The sequence below is a fragment of the Osmia lignaria genome, chromosome 12 (assembly GCF_051020975.1).
Source record: "Osmia lignaria lignaria isolate PbOS001 chromosome 12, iyOsmLign1, whole genome shotgun sequence".
Lineage (NCBI taxonomy): Eukaryota > Metazoa > Arthropoda > Insecta > Hymenoptera > Megachilidae > Osmia > Osmia lignaria.
This window is the reverse complement of record NC_135043.1, coordinates 3448126-3467284: the sequence shown is the minus strand read 5'-3', so window position 1 is coordinate 3467284 and position 19159 is coordinate 3448126. Positions and strand designations below refer to the sequence as shown.

The 19159-nt window shown below is 37.5% G+C and overlaps 1 protein-coding gene across 11 annotated transcripts in view; it reads right to left on the bottom strand.

Annotated features, from left to right (window-relative positions):
* Positions 1 to 19159, bottom strand: part of mtd (TLD domain-containing protein mustard) — a 125679-nt gene that overhangs the window by 27979 nt on the left and 78541 nt on the right. For 10 of the 11 annotated variants that reach the window (XM_034320939.2, XM_034320940.2, XM_034320947.2 and 7 more), the window contains 7 exons: positions 12656 to 12744; positions 4646 to 4874; positions 2355 to 2512; positions 1873 to 2265; positions 1593 to 1787; positions 1166 to 1519; positions 939 to 1090 (listed from right to left, as the gene is read on the bottom strand). In XM_034320939.2, the coding sequence (XP_034176830.2) occupies positions 939 to 1090; positions 1166 to 1519; positions 1593 to 1787; positions 1873 to 2265; positions 2355 to 2512; positions 4646 to 4874; positions 12656 to 12744 (1570 nt within the window). The remainder of the gene's footprint in view (positions 1 to 938; positions 1091 to 1165; positions 1520 to 1592; positions 1788 to 1872; positions 2266 to 2354; positions 2513 to 4645; positions 4875 to 12655; positions 12745 to 19159) is intronic. The other variant, XM_034320936.2, reaches the window with a different exon arrangement.

The following is a 19159-nucleotide window of genomic DNA, read 5'->3' as shown; positions in this document are numbered from 1 at the left end:
CACACACTCGTACACAAAAAGGTTTACCATCACAGTCGCCCTGAAACTTACTCTCCTCTCAAATGTAATTATTTAAATACCGTATAAAAGCAGCGTATTCTTAACGTCCATCTAACTAGTCTAGTTTACTACAAGTCGTTCGAGGCAAAGCGATCTCTAGGCACCGTAAAAGGAACCATATAAATTTCTATAAAGCTTCCTGTATTTTACGTTTATCTATACAGTTTCATTAAACCTTGATGCATTATCTTCTATAGTTCCTTTATGAAAGCACCTATAGTCACCCGATACGACTACAGATAAAATTTTTATATATAGAACATTGTATTATTTTACTGGATAATTGAAAAACTGACTATGATGGTAGGATGTTATCGAAGACAACGTCTGGAGGGAGCTGAAAATCTCACATGTACATATTCCCTTGGTTAGTTTAGTCCTTCCATGAATTAGAAAAAAAAAAAAGAGGAATTATGTTAACTCGCATTTCACAAATGCAATAAGCCGCTTGTTTCTATGCGCAAGGATCTAATCAATACTCTATTCCGAAAGAAATTGGAATTCATCAGAGATGCATAATCTTTTTATATTGACGATATATTATAAAGCGTACGTGCGCTAATATATGCGATTCGTTTCATTACGAACAGCCTCGGATATACTATAATGTTTGAAATGTTCTAGGAACAATTGAGCAGAAAGCAATCAGACGTGATCAAAAAAATAAACTTTACAAAGAAGGCCCCGAGCATCAAAACTTTTCTTGCATATGAATTATGCGAACTGTTCAACAATCGTTACTCATTCCTAATAAAGATGAACGATGAAAAGATATAAAAGCGTATTATTGATTTGACAGAAATATTAATGTACCATAGAAATAGATTAGTGAGAAAAAAAAAAAGTTCGTACGGTTTTAACATGACAAAGATTATCACCTTGAGAAAACTTTACTGAAGACAGACGAATGATGAGAATCCGCGCTATTAGGGAGGCTTGAAATTTTATCAGATCCAGATTTACTATCTTCTTCTTTTTCTCCAGTTAATCCTTCCATCCATGATAATGGATATGATAATCGTTTTAACATCTGGAACGTAAATAAATAAATTATGCAGTATTACAATGATACCAATGATCGTTGAATCACCGATATCAATCGTACCTTATTTCTACGAGTCTCTTGTTTGTCGTCATCTTTATGTTCCTCATCTTTCTCGGGTTCCTCCGTATTGTCTAAACTAAAAGATACCGAACTCGCCTTCTTTCTGCCGTTAATAGCGGAACCGCTATCAACCGTATCAGTCGTAAGGTTCGTCGGGGCAATAGTAATAGGAGGTACCCAATCTGAAGATAAGACAATATCTGCGTCTGAATATACTTTCTTTGAGGGGTTAGGCTGAACTACTGGGAAAGGGGGATTAGGGTCACGAATGTCGATACCAGAGTCGTGGCATGACAGTTTGACTAGAGATCCTTCTTCGTCTTCTGGAATCGTCTTCGATTTTGTTGAGTCGATCTGTAAAATAGATACATCCGTTCAATTTCTATTCTAATTAACAATGTACCGTATTTCAATTAATGATATCAACCTTGTCAGAATTTAAAGAGTCTTGTTGTTCATCATCGACCGATGAGGTACATCGATCCTTGCTAGGAACTGCCCAGTGGTGATCGAGCATAGAACGTCTACGTTCCTCTAATGTTCTACTTGCTTGACCACCACCGCACGCGTCTTTAGTCTCCTTCTCTGTCTCCTTTTCTTTGGTTGTCGTTGTATCTTCTTCCTGGAGGTCAACAAAAATAACTTTTCTTAGTACACTGTAGCAATAGTATATTGCAACATGTTATGATGTATTTAAATAGACATACATTTTGAAGATTGGTGGGAGTAACAAGATCTCTCTCAAAGGCCTTTGGAAAAGCGTTACCATCTCTCTCGGCACAGCTGCACACACTTTCGTTATCGTCTGTCGTTAATTCTGGAAAATTTTCCTCTTTACCCGGCGACTGGCACTTGATGTTCTCGTTAGAAGAGGGTTTCTTCATGTAATAAATTTCTGGCTTCTTTTCTAAATTTCCTGACTCCGCGTGTCCGACACGCATATGCGCAATATCATAATAAATAGCAGCGTTTACTACAAATTCCATTGGTGCAATTACACCATAAGATTCTGCTCCATGTTCAATTACAAGCGGATCCGAGACATTGGGATCAAACATAACTGCATTCGGTGTAACCAGTAGGACACCTCCAACAACACCCTGCAAATAAAGAACAACATTAGTCCTTGAAAAATATAATGGTGATGAAGAATATACTAAATCAAAATTATAATGAAAACAAACTCTACCTGTCCATCTGTGATGTGACGAACATTAATTTTCAGAAATCTTTCCTTAAACGGTTGTTCTTCTTCTTCCAGAACTGCATTTGGAACACCCAGAGGTGTTTTCACTCTTTCCATATGGCCTGGTTTTGGTGACACCGGCCTCAAGTTATCCAAGAGTTCTGTAAATTACAATACAATAAAATTTTAAAAACTATATTTTAAAGTTACTTTGTCTAACAACCTACCCATCTTAATGAAAAATGAATGGACTCTTCTAAACGTACTCCTTTAGAAAGGAAGTAGGTTCATAGAATTTAATTATGACATTTAAATGGTTCCATTTCTTTTAACGTCACAGTTGTTGAATAATATCACCAAGTTTAACAAAAATATATAATTATTGTACACTGACAACATTTCTATTTAATTTTACGTGAGACGACGTAGCGTTTATTTTCTGACAGTGTACAGGTTATGTCAGGTATATACAACGCCATATTGCTTCCTTAGTTTACATCGGTCAGCAATCAGCTGATGCATTCACTACATATACCGAGTAGCGTAAAAAAATCGAAATTACCATTTCATATCATATGGATGAATATTTAATAATATTTCTATAATCTATTCAAATGATATGTATAGAGAATCATATGTCATTTGAATAAAATATTATCAAATTTCTTTTACCAAACGATAAAAGAAATATATGATCAAAACTAGGACAAAATACCAGTGAAAGATAATGTTGGTTCATAAACATTTCTAGTGTATAAAGAGCGTACTAAATAATTTAACTAGGTTGAATCATGACTATCGATTAAAGTGTCTGCCAAAAGTGAATCAAGTATAGGTCATGAACAGAGAGAATGCGCGGGAACCAGAATGAGATAAAGAAGAACACATAGACCTGTTCAAAAATCGATCTTCTACATACGCCTACGTAAACTTGCTAGTTTTTACAAGAACGCGCCTTGAAAATTTACATTCAATCAGATATTTGTCAGAATTAATTTTATGGAACCAAGAAGCCCGAAGAAACTCAAGGAAAGCCTAACCTTGAATATTTCTTCCTATAAATCTCCCTATCCCAACTACAGGAAGCCTAAATTGACTGTACGCGTTTCAATGATTAACCCTTCAACAGCGGAGCCTAGATCGGAGGTTTAATCTTTCAACAAACAACGTAGATCCGTTTTACGGTTCGTGCAACGTCGTTGCATCATACATCGTTATTTTTATACTTTAACCGGATTATTGTTCCGCGGCATAAATATTCATAGCGCGGCAAGTAAATTGCTTAATTTCTGTTTGATTCATAATCGATTCGTCTAACGATTCACGACAATGTATTCGTATCAAAACACGACTTAACGCGTGGTTAACATAATTCGAAAGCAAAATTGGCGCGAACGCCTCTCTCTATGAATAATGTAACAGGAGTTAGAGTGGTGGTTGTGCGTTCAGGTGAGTCGGATTGACTCACCTGGCCAAATATCAAGATGAATTGGGTTTCGATTGTATCTGCGTGTACTAGGCACCGTGTTGAATATTAATGGAAATCTATTGCACACATCGGATAGATAAGACTTGGCGTTGCATTCGTGTTACAACGTCTTCGAATATACACGGGGTCATGTTATGTTTCTTCAACGTTAGACAACACGCAATGAAATATTAGCGAATTTTATCCCTATGGCGATGGAATTTTTTATATTCATATAATAACTCCCGCGTTGCCTTCACCTAGTTATAACTCGCATAGGTAACATATGATATTTGTATGTAAAAAATGTAGCATTCCACGACGGTGTCCGCCTTGAGATGAAGATTAAGATTGTTGGATGATATCATAGAATCAAATAGAAACTTCACAAAATTCCAACGTTCGAAATTCGACTTGAATAGAAACTTGTTTCACCGAACCCGAGCCCATTATTCTTTGACATTCACCAGACTTGAAACCAGCCAGCCCAGATGGGTAGAATTCCTTTCTACAACAAAACTACCATAGACATGACCTGTATACCATCGTTTCAAAAAGTGTAACAAATTAAGAATGCAGCTTGAATTATAAAAATTTCAATTGCCAACGAGTTTGATCAACAATGAGATATTTCAAATCTCACGCAACCATTGGTGAAGTTGTCGTCAGTGTTACATGATGGAATATGAAATGAATATAGATTAGGAATTATCATACGGTAATGTGAAAACAATTTTAGAACCCGATTATATTCTCGCAGCGTAATTACAAGAATTACTATAGCATTGTGTACAATTAGTGAAATGAAAAAAAGAGATGAAATTACCTTTTTCCTCTGGAGGTAGGTCATCTTGGGACTCATGATCGTGACAAGGATCCGGACTGGGCGCGTCGGTAGTGGTTTCGCCTCCTGGTCGACCTTCTCCTTTCGCTGGTACCCACAATTGCTGACCAGGGTAAATGAAAGTACTTCCGAGCCTGTTCAATTTGCTCAGCTCGGATGGCGTCGTGTCGAACCTTGCGGCCACCGACGTGAGCGTGTCCCTGTCGCCCACCTGTAATATAAAAAAAAAAAAAAACATACAAATTACGCGATTAACCGTGTAACCGACGAACAAACGAGTCTAATAAAAGGCAGGACTATTTATCCGTGATCGTGTCAATGGGTGGAGCATTTTATGTGGCTTCGTTACCTTTTTACGATCCATCACGTAAATCAATGGATTGTGTTTTATATTACTTTCATTTTTTAAATTTCGGTCTCGATAAACGCATTTCTTTTCTAAAATTGAAAACCCCCTTACACCCAAGTTTTCAAACGGAATTCTAACGAGAATCGAATTGGTCCTTTTCGAGCAGGCGTCTAACTTTCACACCTAATGGCGGACACCTATGTAGCCGAACCCTAAATGCAAATCACTAGACCACGATTACGCGGGAATAATAGATGGCGTCGGCTCGGTTCGATCGATATTAGCTACTCGAAAGCCAATCGGGGGATCATCGATCGAGAGAGCAACCCTTTGACGTAGAGTATCCCTTCGTGTGGTTTGAAGCTGTGCTCGGATGCGCCAGCGGGGGCTTTTACTCGCACGAAATCGGGCAAATATCGGTGAAACGTAATTTCACGGACCGATGCCGACGCCGACGCCGACGCCGACGCAACGTCATAAACCGTGTCTTGCGCCTCAATTTGCAAACGTTCTCCGTCACCCTTCTCGCTTTTCCGGATAATGACTTCGTCTCCACGAAAATGCGTTACACAGAGATTGATTCGACATTTTTATCGTTAAAAAGAATTATTCGTTGTTAACCCTTTCGTTGGTATTTTAGAAATAAGTAGACTCTTGTTATATTGCTGAACTTCTCAATCTTCTAAGCTCTGATTTATTAGCTCAGTAGGATATAATTGGCATGTTTAAAAATCCTTGGGAAGATGAAATCGCTCACACGGCAATATAACGAGAGACCACTGTAATAGCTCGCACGACAAGTGTTGTTAACCGTGAACGATTTTTCCGACAATTTTACCTGACAGTTTCTTCTAAAATATCATTTCGTTACGTCAAAACACTGTTTGAAACGGTATAACGTAATATAGGTGGCAGTTCCTGAAATACAATATTACAATGTTCACGTAACGGTTCACTGCAATGCCTGTGCAGAGCGAGCAGTATCATCTTGCAAGGTTACTGCGACGTTACGGTGCAACGTTCTACGAAACGTTACCTGTCAGCGTTTAACGTTTCCTTTGAGCAACTTCTACTTATCGGTGGAAACAAGAAGAACGCGACAAATTTGATTTAAACACCTCTAAGACTCTGATGGAATCCATTAATCTTTCGAATTCGTTGCGTGCCAGCGAGCATTCCGAATCGAAGCCACGACAGATAAATATGTAAAAGATAGGATGAAAAATGTATTTCCTGATGGATCATCATCGAACGGTGATTTCCGTTGAACAGAGAACCGGTAGAGTAGGATCAATGAAATATTAATTGAATTATCCTGGAACTGGTTTAACGAGTATCATAATTTTTGTCTTTTTATTCATGTACCACTTATGTGGTAAATTCTCGATTTTTTTTTTTAAATCGAATACTATTGATCAAAATAAATTTTTCAAAATTTTAAATTACTAAATGATTGATGGTATTTTGAATAAATGCCACAAAGATATAAACGGTTTCTTTAAAATACTATTTTATATTCGATTGATTGAACCAAGTACCGTCTGTTCCTATGATCATAAGTATGCTTCTGGAACAGTTTCCGGAACCATTAGACTATTTGCATAATCCGATAGAAATGGTGTGCAAGGAGATATCCGGCTAACAGAAAATTGAATTTCTTGAAAGAAGGGGGTCGACCCTGAGACCTGGTCCATTCGCTACTATATTATGGCTCTTATGCAAATCTGTGTCTAATGACCTTTAAAGATACCGTGCTAAGCCTTACCAATCAATCATTTGACATTTTGTAACAATATCTCTGTCTTTTATCATGCTAAATTCACTCAACGAGAACTCATTTGGAATTATATATGCATTAGGTTATTGCAAATGGCTGACACAAAAGTGGCGCAAAATGAAATTTACATTATATCAACTTAGAGCTTGAAGTCTGATGAAAATTATTGTATGAACATTTGTACATTGTTCTTCTTAATGAATAATATATTTATTAATAACACATACACCGAATATAAGATGTATTAAAGAAAATTAAGTGCACAATTAAATGCGATGAACCGCGTGTCGCCATATTTACCGAATGAACTGATGAAACCAGGTAACCGTTCATAGGGTCGATTAATCGATCAATCGATAAAAGAGACATCTATCCTTCGATAAATATTTTGCACTTTACGTATTGATTAAAATTTTAATAAACAATGACATTAATATATATATATACACCAAGTGATTAATTGATACCAATATCGTATTAAATACTAAAATGAGTTTTCTCAAAGAGAAACGTTCTTCGTTTCACGGCAATGCTCGCTGGCAAATAGATTTTACGAAACGCTTAAAACGTAAATCGTGTCCCGGGGAAATTCATTAATTATGCTGCGACACCTCACCCTCCTTCACCGCTGATTGCTCGTTGTCTGTTCTTTCTGTATTCCATTTAAACTTCTCTCTTTCACCTTCTCCCTTGCACCGTGCGACGGAGATGAAATCCACCACCATTCTGAGAAATTAATGACTTTCTGGTGGATATTTTAAACGTTGGAATCTGAATTGTATTTGCGTTTGAGCTTTAATATAAAGAAGAATGAACAGATAAATCTATCTACAATTCACTTTTCTTTCTCCGAGAACAAGGCAATGGCTAAGCGGCGACTCGCGAACTATAACCTCACTTATAATCCCACTACGTAAGCGATAGGAAAATTATCCCCGCCATATTGTACCTTTTTGTCGATAATGCAGATTATCGAAACATCAATTCACCAGTCGATAATCAAATTGCCGCTTGTAGGGGCCCTATATTTCCGGTGGGAAAAAGCAAGCTATGCTAGACTAATTGTAAGAATAAAACTGATATCTCCAATTACTATAATAAGTTAATTCCAAAGCGTAGCATATGCACGTTCCTGAAGAGTGGACACTGGACAATTTGAAGAGCATTTGAAATGGAAGAAATCTAAGAGGTGATTACCCAAAAATTAACGAGGGTCCAGAGTAAAATGAGAGTCTAGCGGATCATTTAGATCCAAGGACACTGACGAACGTCCTCTGTCAGATAATCGCGCGGATCTTTAAGAAGAATGTCTTTCGTGTTCATTAACGATCGAAAGAAGAAAGTCACGGATGCTCGAGAAAAGATCAGTAAGACGAAGATGTTAGAAAATGCATAGGGGTTGAAGTAGGATCGAATAAGGTAGAGAAAAAAACCCGAATCGGGGTGATGAAGCTTTTAAGGCGAAGCAAGAGGGGAAAGGAACGAAATAAGGGAAGGAGAGGGATGATGTTTTGTGAAACGAGGGGGTAGCGGGTCGAGCCGGCATTGTTTCAGTTTCTGCGGCTTTCGGTTCAGTGATTCTCAACCAAAGAAATTCCTTTTTTTTCTTGCTAGAATAAGAATTGTTTCGAGGGAACAGAGGGATAGAAAAAGTTGGTATTATTCAAACTCTTTGAAATGTGAAATATTTATAGGAAGTTATCTGAATAAATTCGAAATAAAAGAAATACTGTAAAAGAAATTGGAATATTGTTAAAAATTTGCAACTCCAAATGTTAACAATAATAAAATTCAAATGAAATTATTCAAGCTCAAGTGTTAATGACAATAGAGTTAATTTTTTCCGAGTGAAATAATTATTATAAATCTGAAATACCTTAAAATGATAGAATATGATTTTTATGAGAATCACTGCTTGATACCGTCGAGAGTAAGAGCTGTCCCGTTCACAAAAGATCGTGCAAGAAAGCTCCCGTTGTCCCGATTCTTTACTCTTTTCTTTTCACATAGCACGGTTACCTTCGTTTCACGTCTTTCGTCCCGAGAGCTTCTTATTCAGGGTCGTCCGCCACATTTTCGCGGTTTACGTATTCGATAATAGCTCACTTCGCCCTCTGACACATTTCAAAGCTCCCTCTTTCTTTTCTTCCTGGCTTTTCCGGCCACGCGTAATTACCCTTCTTATCGTCGGTCTTGCGAATCTTATGGAGCGATAAAAGAAGGCGCGTTAAGGATAACGGAATAAAAATCAGATATAGTTGATTGCAAACAGAGCTTGCAACCTTAAAAATTTCCCAGTTTTCCAATTTGAAATTTAGCAGCGTCAACACCTGAACTTGCAAACTGAAAAATTTTCTAATTTCCCATTTCCCAAATTTTCAACTCAAGTTAAAGGAACTGCTACTTTTATGAAACGAATGAATCTCGGTATCCTTCGACTCGACTGATCATTTTAGCTATCAATCCACGTACCCAGGGGAACAGAACCAGGACAGATAAGAGGAACACAGTTGGATTACAAGCATTAATCGATCAACGATGTGTAAGGAGACGAAACGGATGGCATAAGCTACAGCTCTAATCGACCAGGGTCCAGAGCAATGCTGATTACAGCACAACACTTGGGATTATAGGGCAATCACGGTCATTCCAGTACCGTTGCCTAGGATAATGGAAAGACACTCTGGAAACAGCCGCGCTCGGGATACACCATTAGATCGAACGTTAGAAGAAACTTTCTATAACGGTTCAGGTCACACGATCTTGTAATTACACCGAGTTTACGTAACAATTTATGTGGTTGTAATGGCTTTAAAAGCGGGTTAAAAAGTGTCGAAAGTATGTCTGATGGCCTAATGAAGGACAGTTACCCAAACGGTGACAATGAAATATAAAAAATTCAAATTTAATTACTAACTAAATCCACTTCTCGTATTATTAATGAAACATTAGCGATACTCAGAATTCCTCCTCTTTATTTTATTTTCTAATTAACCGAGTAAACTCAACTACGCATCCCAACGGAATTAATCAACGCGTTAATCATTCTTCCGTCGGTGTCGCTGAGAAGGTGTTAAACGAAATGAAATATTCAAATTGATCCAGGTAAGCATAGAATAAAAAATAGACTTTAAAGGAGAAACGACATCCTCGAGATTCGTTCCATCGAGTGTCTACATATATGGTAGACGGTTGTGTAACAATTCAGCTTCCTCGTTGCTGGAGCAGCTGAACACCGTTTCCGGTCCCTCGAGCAACTCTTTACCGACAGTTGTATTGGAAGAGCGCGGATCAAAGAGGAGAAATTTCTTCGAAGAAAGACAGGACAATGCAGTCGCATGACCAATAAAGAATCGTATCCGGACACGTTTACTTTGATTTCTAGTCTCTGAAAAAGGATAGTTGAGACAATTTAAAAAATAGCACGGTGTTAACTCTTTATATTCAAAAATTTGTATAATAGATAAAGAGTTAAATGTATTTCCTTCTTAGAAGAATTTATCAGTCTACTGGGACAACGTGCCGGGATGCACGTGGACGTCGAGAAAGTGAGCGTCCACTTGCGAAAGGTGTCCATATTGCACGCTCAAGAAAGCATAAGCGTGTCATTATGCAACACACGAGCGAGACCAAACATAACCGGCGAGTAATTTAGCGTGCGTGCGTGTACATCGTGAACGAGTTACGTTTCACAAAGCGAGGTCAGTTCAACCAGGCACACTTACGAAATATATATATGTATGTATAAATATTTGGTTGAAAAGTTACGTTGCATTGAATGAAACTAAGTGACCATTTAGCAATCGGAGAAATTAATTATTGCAAACATTTGTAACATGTTGCTAGAGTACAGTCGTGATCGAATCAGGTTTCCCCAGGGAAAATGGGAACGTCCCCGGTCCTGGTCCTTCCCCTTAGGCGGTCCCGAGTAGACTGACCGATGTAAGGGAGATACAGTAAAACCTCGATTAGCACACTTTGTTCGGGACCGAATGTGAACTCTAATCGTGTGCAGAACACGTTTCTCGAGCGAGCTCCGCTTGCCTTTGATGCGGTGACAGCCGAGAATCGAGGCAGCGTACAGGAACAAAAGCAAGTTTAACACTGAACGCACCATGACCGGTTGTAAAGTTTTGATTAGAAAATTGTTATAAAATGTTATCGCTTTTTCACATTTGATTTCATGACTTTTTATTTGGTAAATCCGATAAACACGTGTAACTTAGCGTCATTTACCACGACAGGTCATTTGACTGGTTGCGGTACAAATAGGTATATATTAAATCTCGGTACGTTTAGTGTTACATACCCGTGTAAGTGCGAGACAATACTAACTCAATTAAAATTTAAGATTAAAACATTTTTTTTTTTAATGAAATTTTGGATGAAGTTTTGAATACGACCGGTCGCCAGATTTAATTAATATCTCGGAAACTAATAGGAAGCCGAAGATACCACTTTATATTTGGGCCTCCTCCCTCCCCCCTTCCCCTCAAAATTTCATCTTGATCAGCGACCGGTCGTATTCGGAACTACAGCCGAAATTTTTACTAAACTGTTTGTGAAAATCTCCCGATTAAAATGATACCAAACACGACATAATTTGGTGCCATGGGACTGATTGCTTAGAACAGGCCTGTCCAAATAGGGGAATCCACTCCTGGAACACATGTTTTGGGTCCCCTTCCAACGCTACTCCTTCAAGTAAGATGGGACGGTTCCGACTACCGTCTCTCTCCGTCTTTCCTAGCGGCGGTACTGTCTCCTCGGTCCCATCTTACTTGAAGGAGCAGCGTTGGAAGGGGACCCAAAACATGTGTTCCAGGAGTGAATTCCCCTACTTGGACGGGCCTGGCTTAGAAGAAAGAGTTCAGAAATATGATAAGTAAATATATTATTCAAACCACATCGTGTTTGGTGTCGTTTTAATCAGAAGATTGTAACATACATTTTGGTACAAATTTCATTTAAAGAGGACCAAAAATAAAAAAGTTAAAATTTTAAATCTCGCTTGCATTAGTGTTGGCTCTCACCGATATTCGATCTCGGATCGGATTACGGTTGAATCAAGATTTTACTCGAGATTATGAAGACCCTAACAAAAATTAAAACAATGTATATATTACTGCTTTAAAAACGGCCCAAATAGAAAAAGTAATTTAATTTCCACATCCCTGGAAGATTTTCAGTTATGTTTGGTGTATAATTCTCCTAAAGGAAGATACGCGGTTGAAAATCTCGGTAGAGAATTCGAATCGGTATTATTCGATTTCCCTTATCGATCCTCCTATAAGAGGATACAAGGTGTAGCGAGTTTTTCAGCTTCCCCTGTTCCAGAATTCAAACGATGCGTTTTGCATCCCCTTCCACCTTCCAGTCCTGCCAAATTCCGGCAGCATACTAAGTAGCTACAGGAAATATCTCCAGCGAAACACTAAAAGCTTGTCTTCAAACGAAATTCAAGACAATTTTCAACAATGTTGAAAATCTCGATTCGTTTGACTTCTCTTGGTAACTATTTAAAACTTCTGAACAGCGAAGCCATGTCAAACGTGAACAAGAATAACTAAATTGAGAAGTTTAAATTCAGAAGTTGGAGATTAAATTATTAGATATTCGAATAAAACTGGAGAGGGAAATGTATGACGTTCTGTGCTTCACGGATAAATCGGTCGTCAACGATTTAATTCACGAGAGACATTTACGGGTTCAGGCGGAGGTTACCATATCGTCTCTCCTTGACTTCCAATCGTTTTCATGGCTCCCGATCATCCGTGCAAGCTCGAATTGCTGCCTCGTTCAAAGATGCATTTTCACGCTCGAGAGTGCATCTTATTATTCGATACGCATTGAAAACGTAACTCACCGTGTACGCGATCGTGCTAATGGGCTGTGAAACACGTCCGTGCTTCTTCTCCTGCGTCGTCGAGCCATCCTTGCTCTCGCTGTCTGAATCTGAAAAATAATTCATCGAATCAATAAATATATTTCCAATTTTTCTATGTCTAATAAAATGACGTTAAGAAATTATACGGAAAAAGTAGAAGTTTATGATAAATAAACCTAAAACTTCTGAAAGTCTACACTAGAAAAAGAAAGACCACCTGGCAGGCATTGAAATCACCGAAAGGAACCGATCCACCTGCACGCGTATCCCAGATAAAACCACCGACCGATAATAAAATGTTTCCAAACAATTCGAGTTAATTCTCTGATTCCCAGTACGAAATCATCGAGCGACAACGAGTAAATAGAAGGCACGTGACGATGATAAGGGAACAGCCGTTATTCCTGAACCCGAGGCAAATGATTTTAATCGTCGCCAATTTAGAATTCTCCGGTTCAGACCTCGTGTCCCGGAATTAAAGGAAGTTAAGTTCAAGAAAATCAATGAAACTCCAGTTTATTGATAAAGTAAATATTCGGAAGTGTAACTCCTGTCAGAATCGAGCTGATTTTTTTTGTGTGGTTTCTTACAATTAAAAAACAACATATTTAACAAAAACAATGTCAATAAATATTTTTTTAAAGATTTTATATACGCGTTCACTGTGCGCGGTGAAAACTCGACGAAATAGAAAATATTCGGTTGAACAGTAACATATTAAATTAGTTTTGCTGACTGGGGGGCCGTGCCCCCCAGACCTCCCCTAATAACTACACTAACTAATACCAATAAATATGTTACTTTGTAAATTGTGTTTATTATTTCCTTATATTAAAACTGGGTATTTGTATTAGTTAGTGTAGTATATATGGGGGTCTGGAGGGCGGAGCCCCCCAATCAGCAAAACGAATTTAATATGTTACTGTTCAACTCGAGGGGGATGTTTTGTGTTTTGTTTACATCTGGAATTGTCGTGGTAATATCCCAAAATTTGGACGACGTGATTACCACATGGCTGGTTATATTGCCGCACAGTTAACCCGTACATGCCATTTTCGATGCCATTCAGCAATTTTATAATGAAGAATTGTCAAAATAGTTTGTATGTCTATTGTATTTTGAAAGAACAGAATACTTCTTTTAGAAACCTTGAAAAAAAGTTCGAAAGATCGACGAATAAAAATCTTTAAAAAAATATTTATTGACATTTTTTTTGTTGATGCGCTGCCATAATAATATTAAATATGATGTTTTTTAACTGTAAGAAACCACGCAAAAAAAAATCAGCTCGATTCTGACAGGAGTTATTATTATTAGTCAGGTTGAGGCTAGCCGGGCACTCAGTCCTTGGGGACCATTGTACCCGGGCCGCTAGGCAGCCTCTTTACTGGCTGTGCCTTGGCAGCTGGGCTTCTGTAGCATTTAGAAACACCGGCACCAGGCCAGCCGAAATGCTTAATGATGAGGGTTCCAAGGTCCCCAGGATTGATCCTCTTAGGGCCCTTAGTTCCCTGCATCTTAGAAGTACGTGGAGAGGTGTTTCGTCCTCTTCCTCACACCTCGGACATATTGTCTCCTCTGTGAGTCTCATGCGCGCGAGGTGTTTCCTCGTGTACCAGTGTCCTATCACTAGGCCCACGTGCATGCACAGTTGCGCCCTGTCCAGGTGAATTAAGGTGTCACCCAGCTTCTGTGACGGTCCCTCAAATAGGGCCCTCGTGTGTCTCATGCCATTAGCGTTATGCCAGAGCCTGGTGAATTCCTGGTTTAACCAGTCCTTAGCCAGGCCTTTCAACGCATAGGTTGAGACACCAATGGGGTACTCATGGCATGGCTGGGAGCTTGTCGCCCCCAGTCGTGCCAATTCGTTTGCCCTCTCATGTCCTGGGATACCAGCGTGGCCTGGTACCCATAGCAGCTTAACTCTGTTGTTCAGAGATAGCTGTCTCAAAGTCAGTGCACAGTCCTTGACTAGCTTTGACCCAAATTCCACTTTGTGGAGGGCTCTGAGCGCGGCCAGGCTGTCACTGCAGATATATATGTGTTTGCCTGAGTGGGCCCTTGACAGGAGTTACACTTCCGAATATTTACCATTGATAATATTGATTAATGTAATAAGAAATGACGGGTGATAATGCAACTATGCTGGGAATTGTTTTAATTAAAAAATCATTTCTAACCAAATAAGAATGTCATTCTGAGGATTATTCGTGAGAAAGGGTACACCTTCGGGAAAAGGTCACTGAAACGTAACAATAGTGCACTTGAATGATTGCGTGTTATTTATTCTTGATGTACCGAGCCTCGGCTCGAGTCAATAGTTACCTGAAAAACATTCTCGACTCGAATTTTCAGGTAACCCCATCATACCTCTGCTAATAATTTTATTACAGCAAATTTCAGGTGCCAGCCACCAACGGCCCCCAAAACAGTCAACACATTAAAAATCACTTTTTCGAAACGCTTTTTTAAAAATAGTCAGTATATTTAGTAAACTCGGTTCAAGTTTTAAAACAGCTTCTTTGAAACGATGAAACGCTGTGCTAAATGGAAATATAAATATTGCTGAATACAGTGGTTTGAACTTCTTTCATAACACCTGATTACTCGACTTCTGACTGGACAGAGGAACGAATTAACGCGCTACTTTCATCTTTATCCGAGATATTAACACGTTCTTCCTCCGGTTTCGATTACTTCAACTTATATTTTAAAGAATTTCAGGAGTGCAAATTGAATTTGTGATTCATAAAAAAATACCAGAATGATGTATTTAATAATACCATGATTCAGAAGAATTTTTATTAAACAAATATTGTACAATTTGTGCAACGAAACTAACGATTTAAAAATTTCCTCTTTTCCTGTAAAAGCCTAATTTAATCGCGAGTGATTTATCGTCAAAGTGTCGCTGTTACTTGTTTTTCACGATAGTTCATATTTGTTGAATTTTATAAAACATCCACCTGTTATCTGCTGATAGGAGTTTATCTAGTGACAAGATACCTTGTTATCATTTGCACTTCAACGAAGCAATATCAAATGCATTTGTATTGGGTAAAATAATCGGAGAATTGTGTAAGAATTAATAATAATTAAAAAAAAAAAAAAAGATCTCACTGTGACTGCCACATATCAGCCATCGGTGATGCCATATGATTATTGATAATCTACAAGTGTTTGGTAATTAATATCGGCAGCATCGAAACTTTCGATAAGAGATATCGAAAAGGTATATAACAATGCTAGAACATGAAATTATTCAAATTTTATTCATAGCATTCGAACATCCCAGATGTATTCAAACGTCCCAGACCTACTTCGCAACTATCCATATTAAACCTTCGCGAGACACTTGTTCATTACAGTTTCATTTCATACACTCGTTTCACGTTCTCTTCAGGTACTCGATCATCATCCAGTTGACACGTTTGGACAATTGATTAACACGTTCGCAGACATGATAGAAATAGCTGTGTTACCCTAATTTTGGCTCCACTTTACTTTGGGCCAGGCAAAATTATTGACTTTTTTTTTATATTAGATGTACAAATTAATTCGGTGCCTTTAGTATTATGCCTTCTTAATTAATATTTTTAATTTCAATATTTTCTCGTTTTGAACATTTGAAAAGTGACAAGACGCCTTAATAACAATAAAGATTATTTCAATAATTGGAATTACTATAGCTCTTTAAAAATAAATCTTTAATTAAAATGAAGAAAGGGCGCCGAATTAATTTGTACACCTAATATATTCGATGAGAAAAATTCAAGAATATAGGTTTTAAGTCTAGGAACTAAGAAACTAGAAACTAAGCGTTTTTAGCTTATTTTGAGAGGTTATTCTTAGGCCCTGAAGTTCAACCCCAATTTGACAAAACTTTTAGCGCTGTCACTTATTTCAAATTAAATCATCTTTGTCGAGGATACCTGTGCTGGAAGAGAAGCTGTGCCGATAGCCTTCGAGGATCGAGCACGGTGAATCTTGGTCCACTATGTAAAACACCACATAGTCCCGATATTCTTTCTCGAAAATGTGAATATTGTTTGGTTCGTAGTCCAGAAACTCCCACGACGAGGTCGACATGCTTGAACAATTGATTTTCACTTGCTTGCGTTACATTTCAGTCAACAATGTTTGTTAACTTTGTTAATAGTTCGTAACACTATCACAGAGTATCTTCAGTGGTGAGAAATGAATTCACTAATTTTTTGTAAACAATCATAAGTTGTCTGTGTCTTTAAATTAAATAGTTTCTTGGCTGAAATTTTTTAGAATTTTCATCATTTTTCTCCTGGAAGAGAAATGTTCAACATTGCTCCGCATAAGAAAATGCAGGAAGACAAAGAGAGAAACATTAACGACGACAGCGAAGTCAATTACCGCAACATGATTGATGGTATTTTGTTGACCCATATAAAAAGAGGGCGCCAATAATAATCGAAAAAGAAAACGAAGACGGGACACGAACGACCTTACGCAATGAAACATATAACTGCAAGATTTTGTTTTATAATATTACGTAAAGGGACAAGCATTCGACCAGTCAGACTAATAAATACAAAATTAATAAAAATTCTGTCAGTCTAAAAAGATAATGTTTTAAAAATTCATTGGATGTAGAATTCCATTCTACAGTTTAATATTATGTATAATAAATACTATCAGCTGACTTGGATCGAATATGACGTTGAGTATGCTAATCAAGTAGGATAATTAGGATTCTGTAATGGAAGAACAGCTGTGTTAATGAAGATAGAAAATGTATGTACAAGAATGGGTACTATTATTTGATCAGTCGTGTTTTTCTCAGCAAACTATTGTATAATAACCTTCTCTAAACTAAAAATATTTTACACTTGTTTGAGGTATTCTGTTTGATATTCTAATTAGCTGGAGTTAATTACGTATAACAAGTGAAATACAACAGCCTTGATGTTTTCTTCAAAACCAAAAATAACACTGTAATATTGACTCTTTTTTAATTATGATATATTAATTTACTAATATAGATAATAAGAAAAGAGTATAAATTAACAGAGCTTTAGGTGAAATAGGTACATGTCCAGGGTCCGTTAAAAAGTGGAGCCCGAAAAGATACGATCCTGCTAATGAAAAGGGTTAACGAACATTGATTTATATTTTCAATGTTTAACGCAAAGTTGAACACGAACTTTCTAAGTTAAAATTACAGTGTGTGTTGCTTGAATATCAGCCTTGAGGCATCTCTCGACATTGACACGTTCTTAAGATGCCTCGCGTATTCCAGCGATACGAATAAATAATCAGAAAAGTGAATGAAAAAGCTTGGCTGCACTTCCAAGAAGCAATTATTAAGAAACAAAAATGTTATCTTGATTTTCGGTGGTCGATGAAAATGCTGTATCATCTGGTTGGAAAGTAAAAGTGAAAGTAAAAGTAAAAGTCTGAGAAGCTGGTCGATTATTTATGAATCACTGGATCATCGTTTGGAGATCGAAATTGTAACCGAAGGAGAATTAAGAAAGTCGAGATACGCTTGTTAAAATTTGTACACCAACAAAAAGAAATTTCACTGGCGAAGGGAAATTTTGTGTATCGTTTCACAGTGGCAGACTGAAAAATATTTTTTTATAATGCACCATGTTGCGCACATGGTCGTTTTCACTGAAGCAATCAACCAGTGTTAATTAACAGTGAGCCTAGCAGTAACACTAACCTACCTCGCTAACGAACACCAAAAGCTGACTTCACTTTATTCTATCTCGCTTCTTCAATTACAAAACTGCGTCGCTGAGAAAACCAGCAAAGTTATTTGATTATTCGCGTTAAGTTATTGTAAGGAAATGCATTATTTCAAAATTTGGGGGCCCAAAAGGTGGATACGTCCCTGCTGGGAAAGGACTAACCTACTCTAACTGAGCTTAACTGGATAGTTAAGTTAGGTACACATCTTTGGAAACTAAAATACATTCGTCAAAAATTGATATATTTCACCAAGTTTTGTGCATTTCCGTTTAAACGCTCACATCATCCCGTTTTACCTAACCTACCTGATCTTTTTACACTATATTTATCGACAGTAAATAATATCGTGCCTTGTCATTGCGTGATCGAAACTGCTATTTTTCCTCACGTCGTGTGCAAACAGAGAATGATAACAATAGGTTCTCAATAAAACATGTTAAACACATAATTTTCCATAATTCTTTCACTAGCCGTCATATTTCAATATTAGAATTGTTATATGGATAAAACGAACGGCATTGGAAAGGATAATTCAAAGTTATGTAACAATGAATTTACTTACAATTTTTATTTTTCATTTATTCGATAGTGGTACTGATAATACTTAGTTACTTAGCTATTTCCACTAGACCACCCGAGGACTAATTACCATTTAATTACCATTTACGTAATTATCCGTGTGCTACCTCCAAACTTATAAATTCCCATCTTAACCGTATTACCATCACAAATTTTCAATAAAACTAGATATTT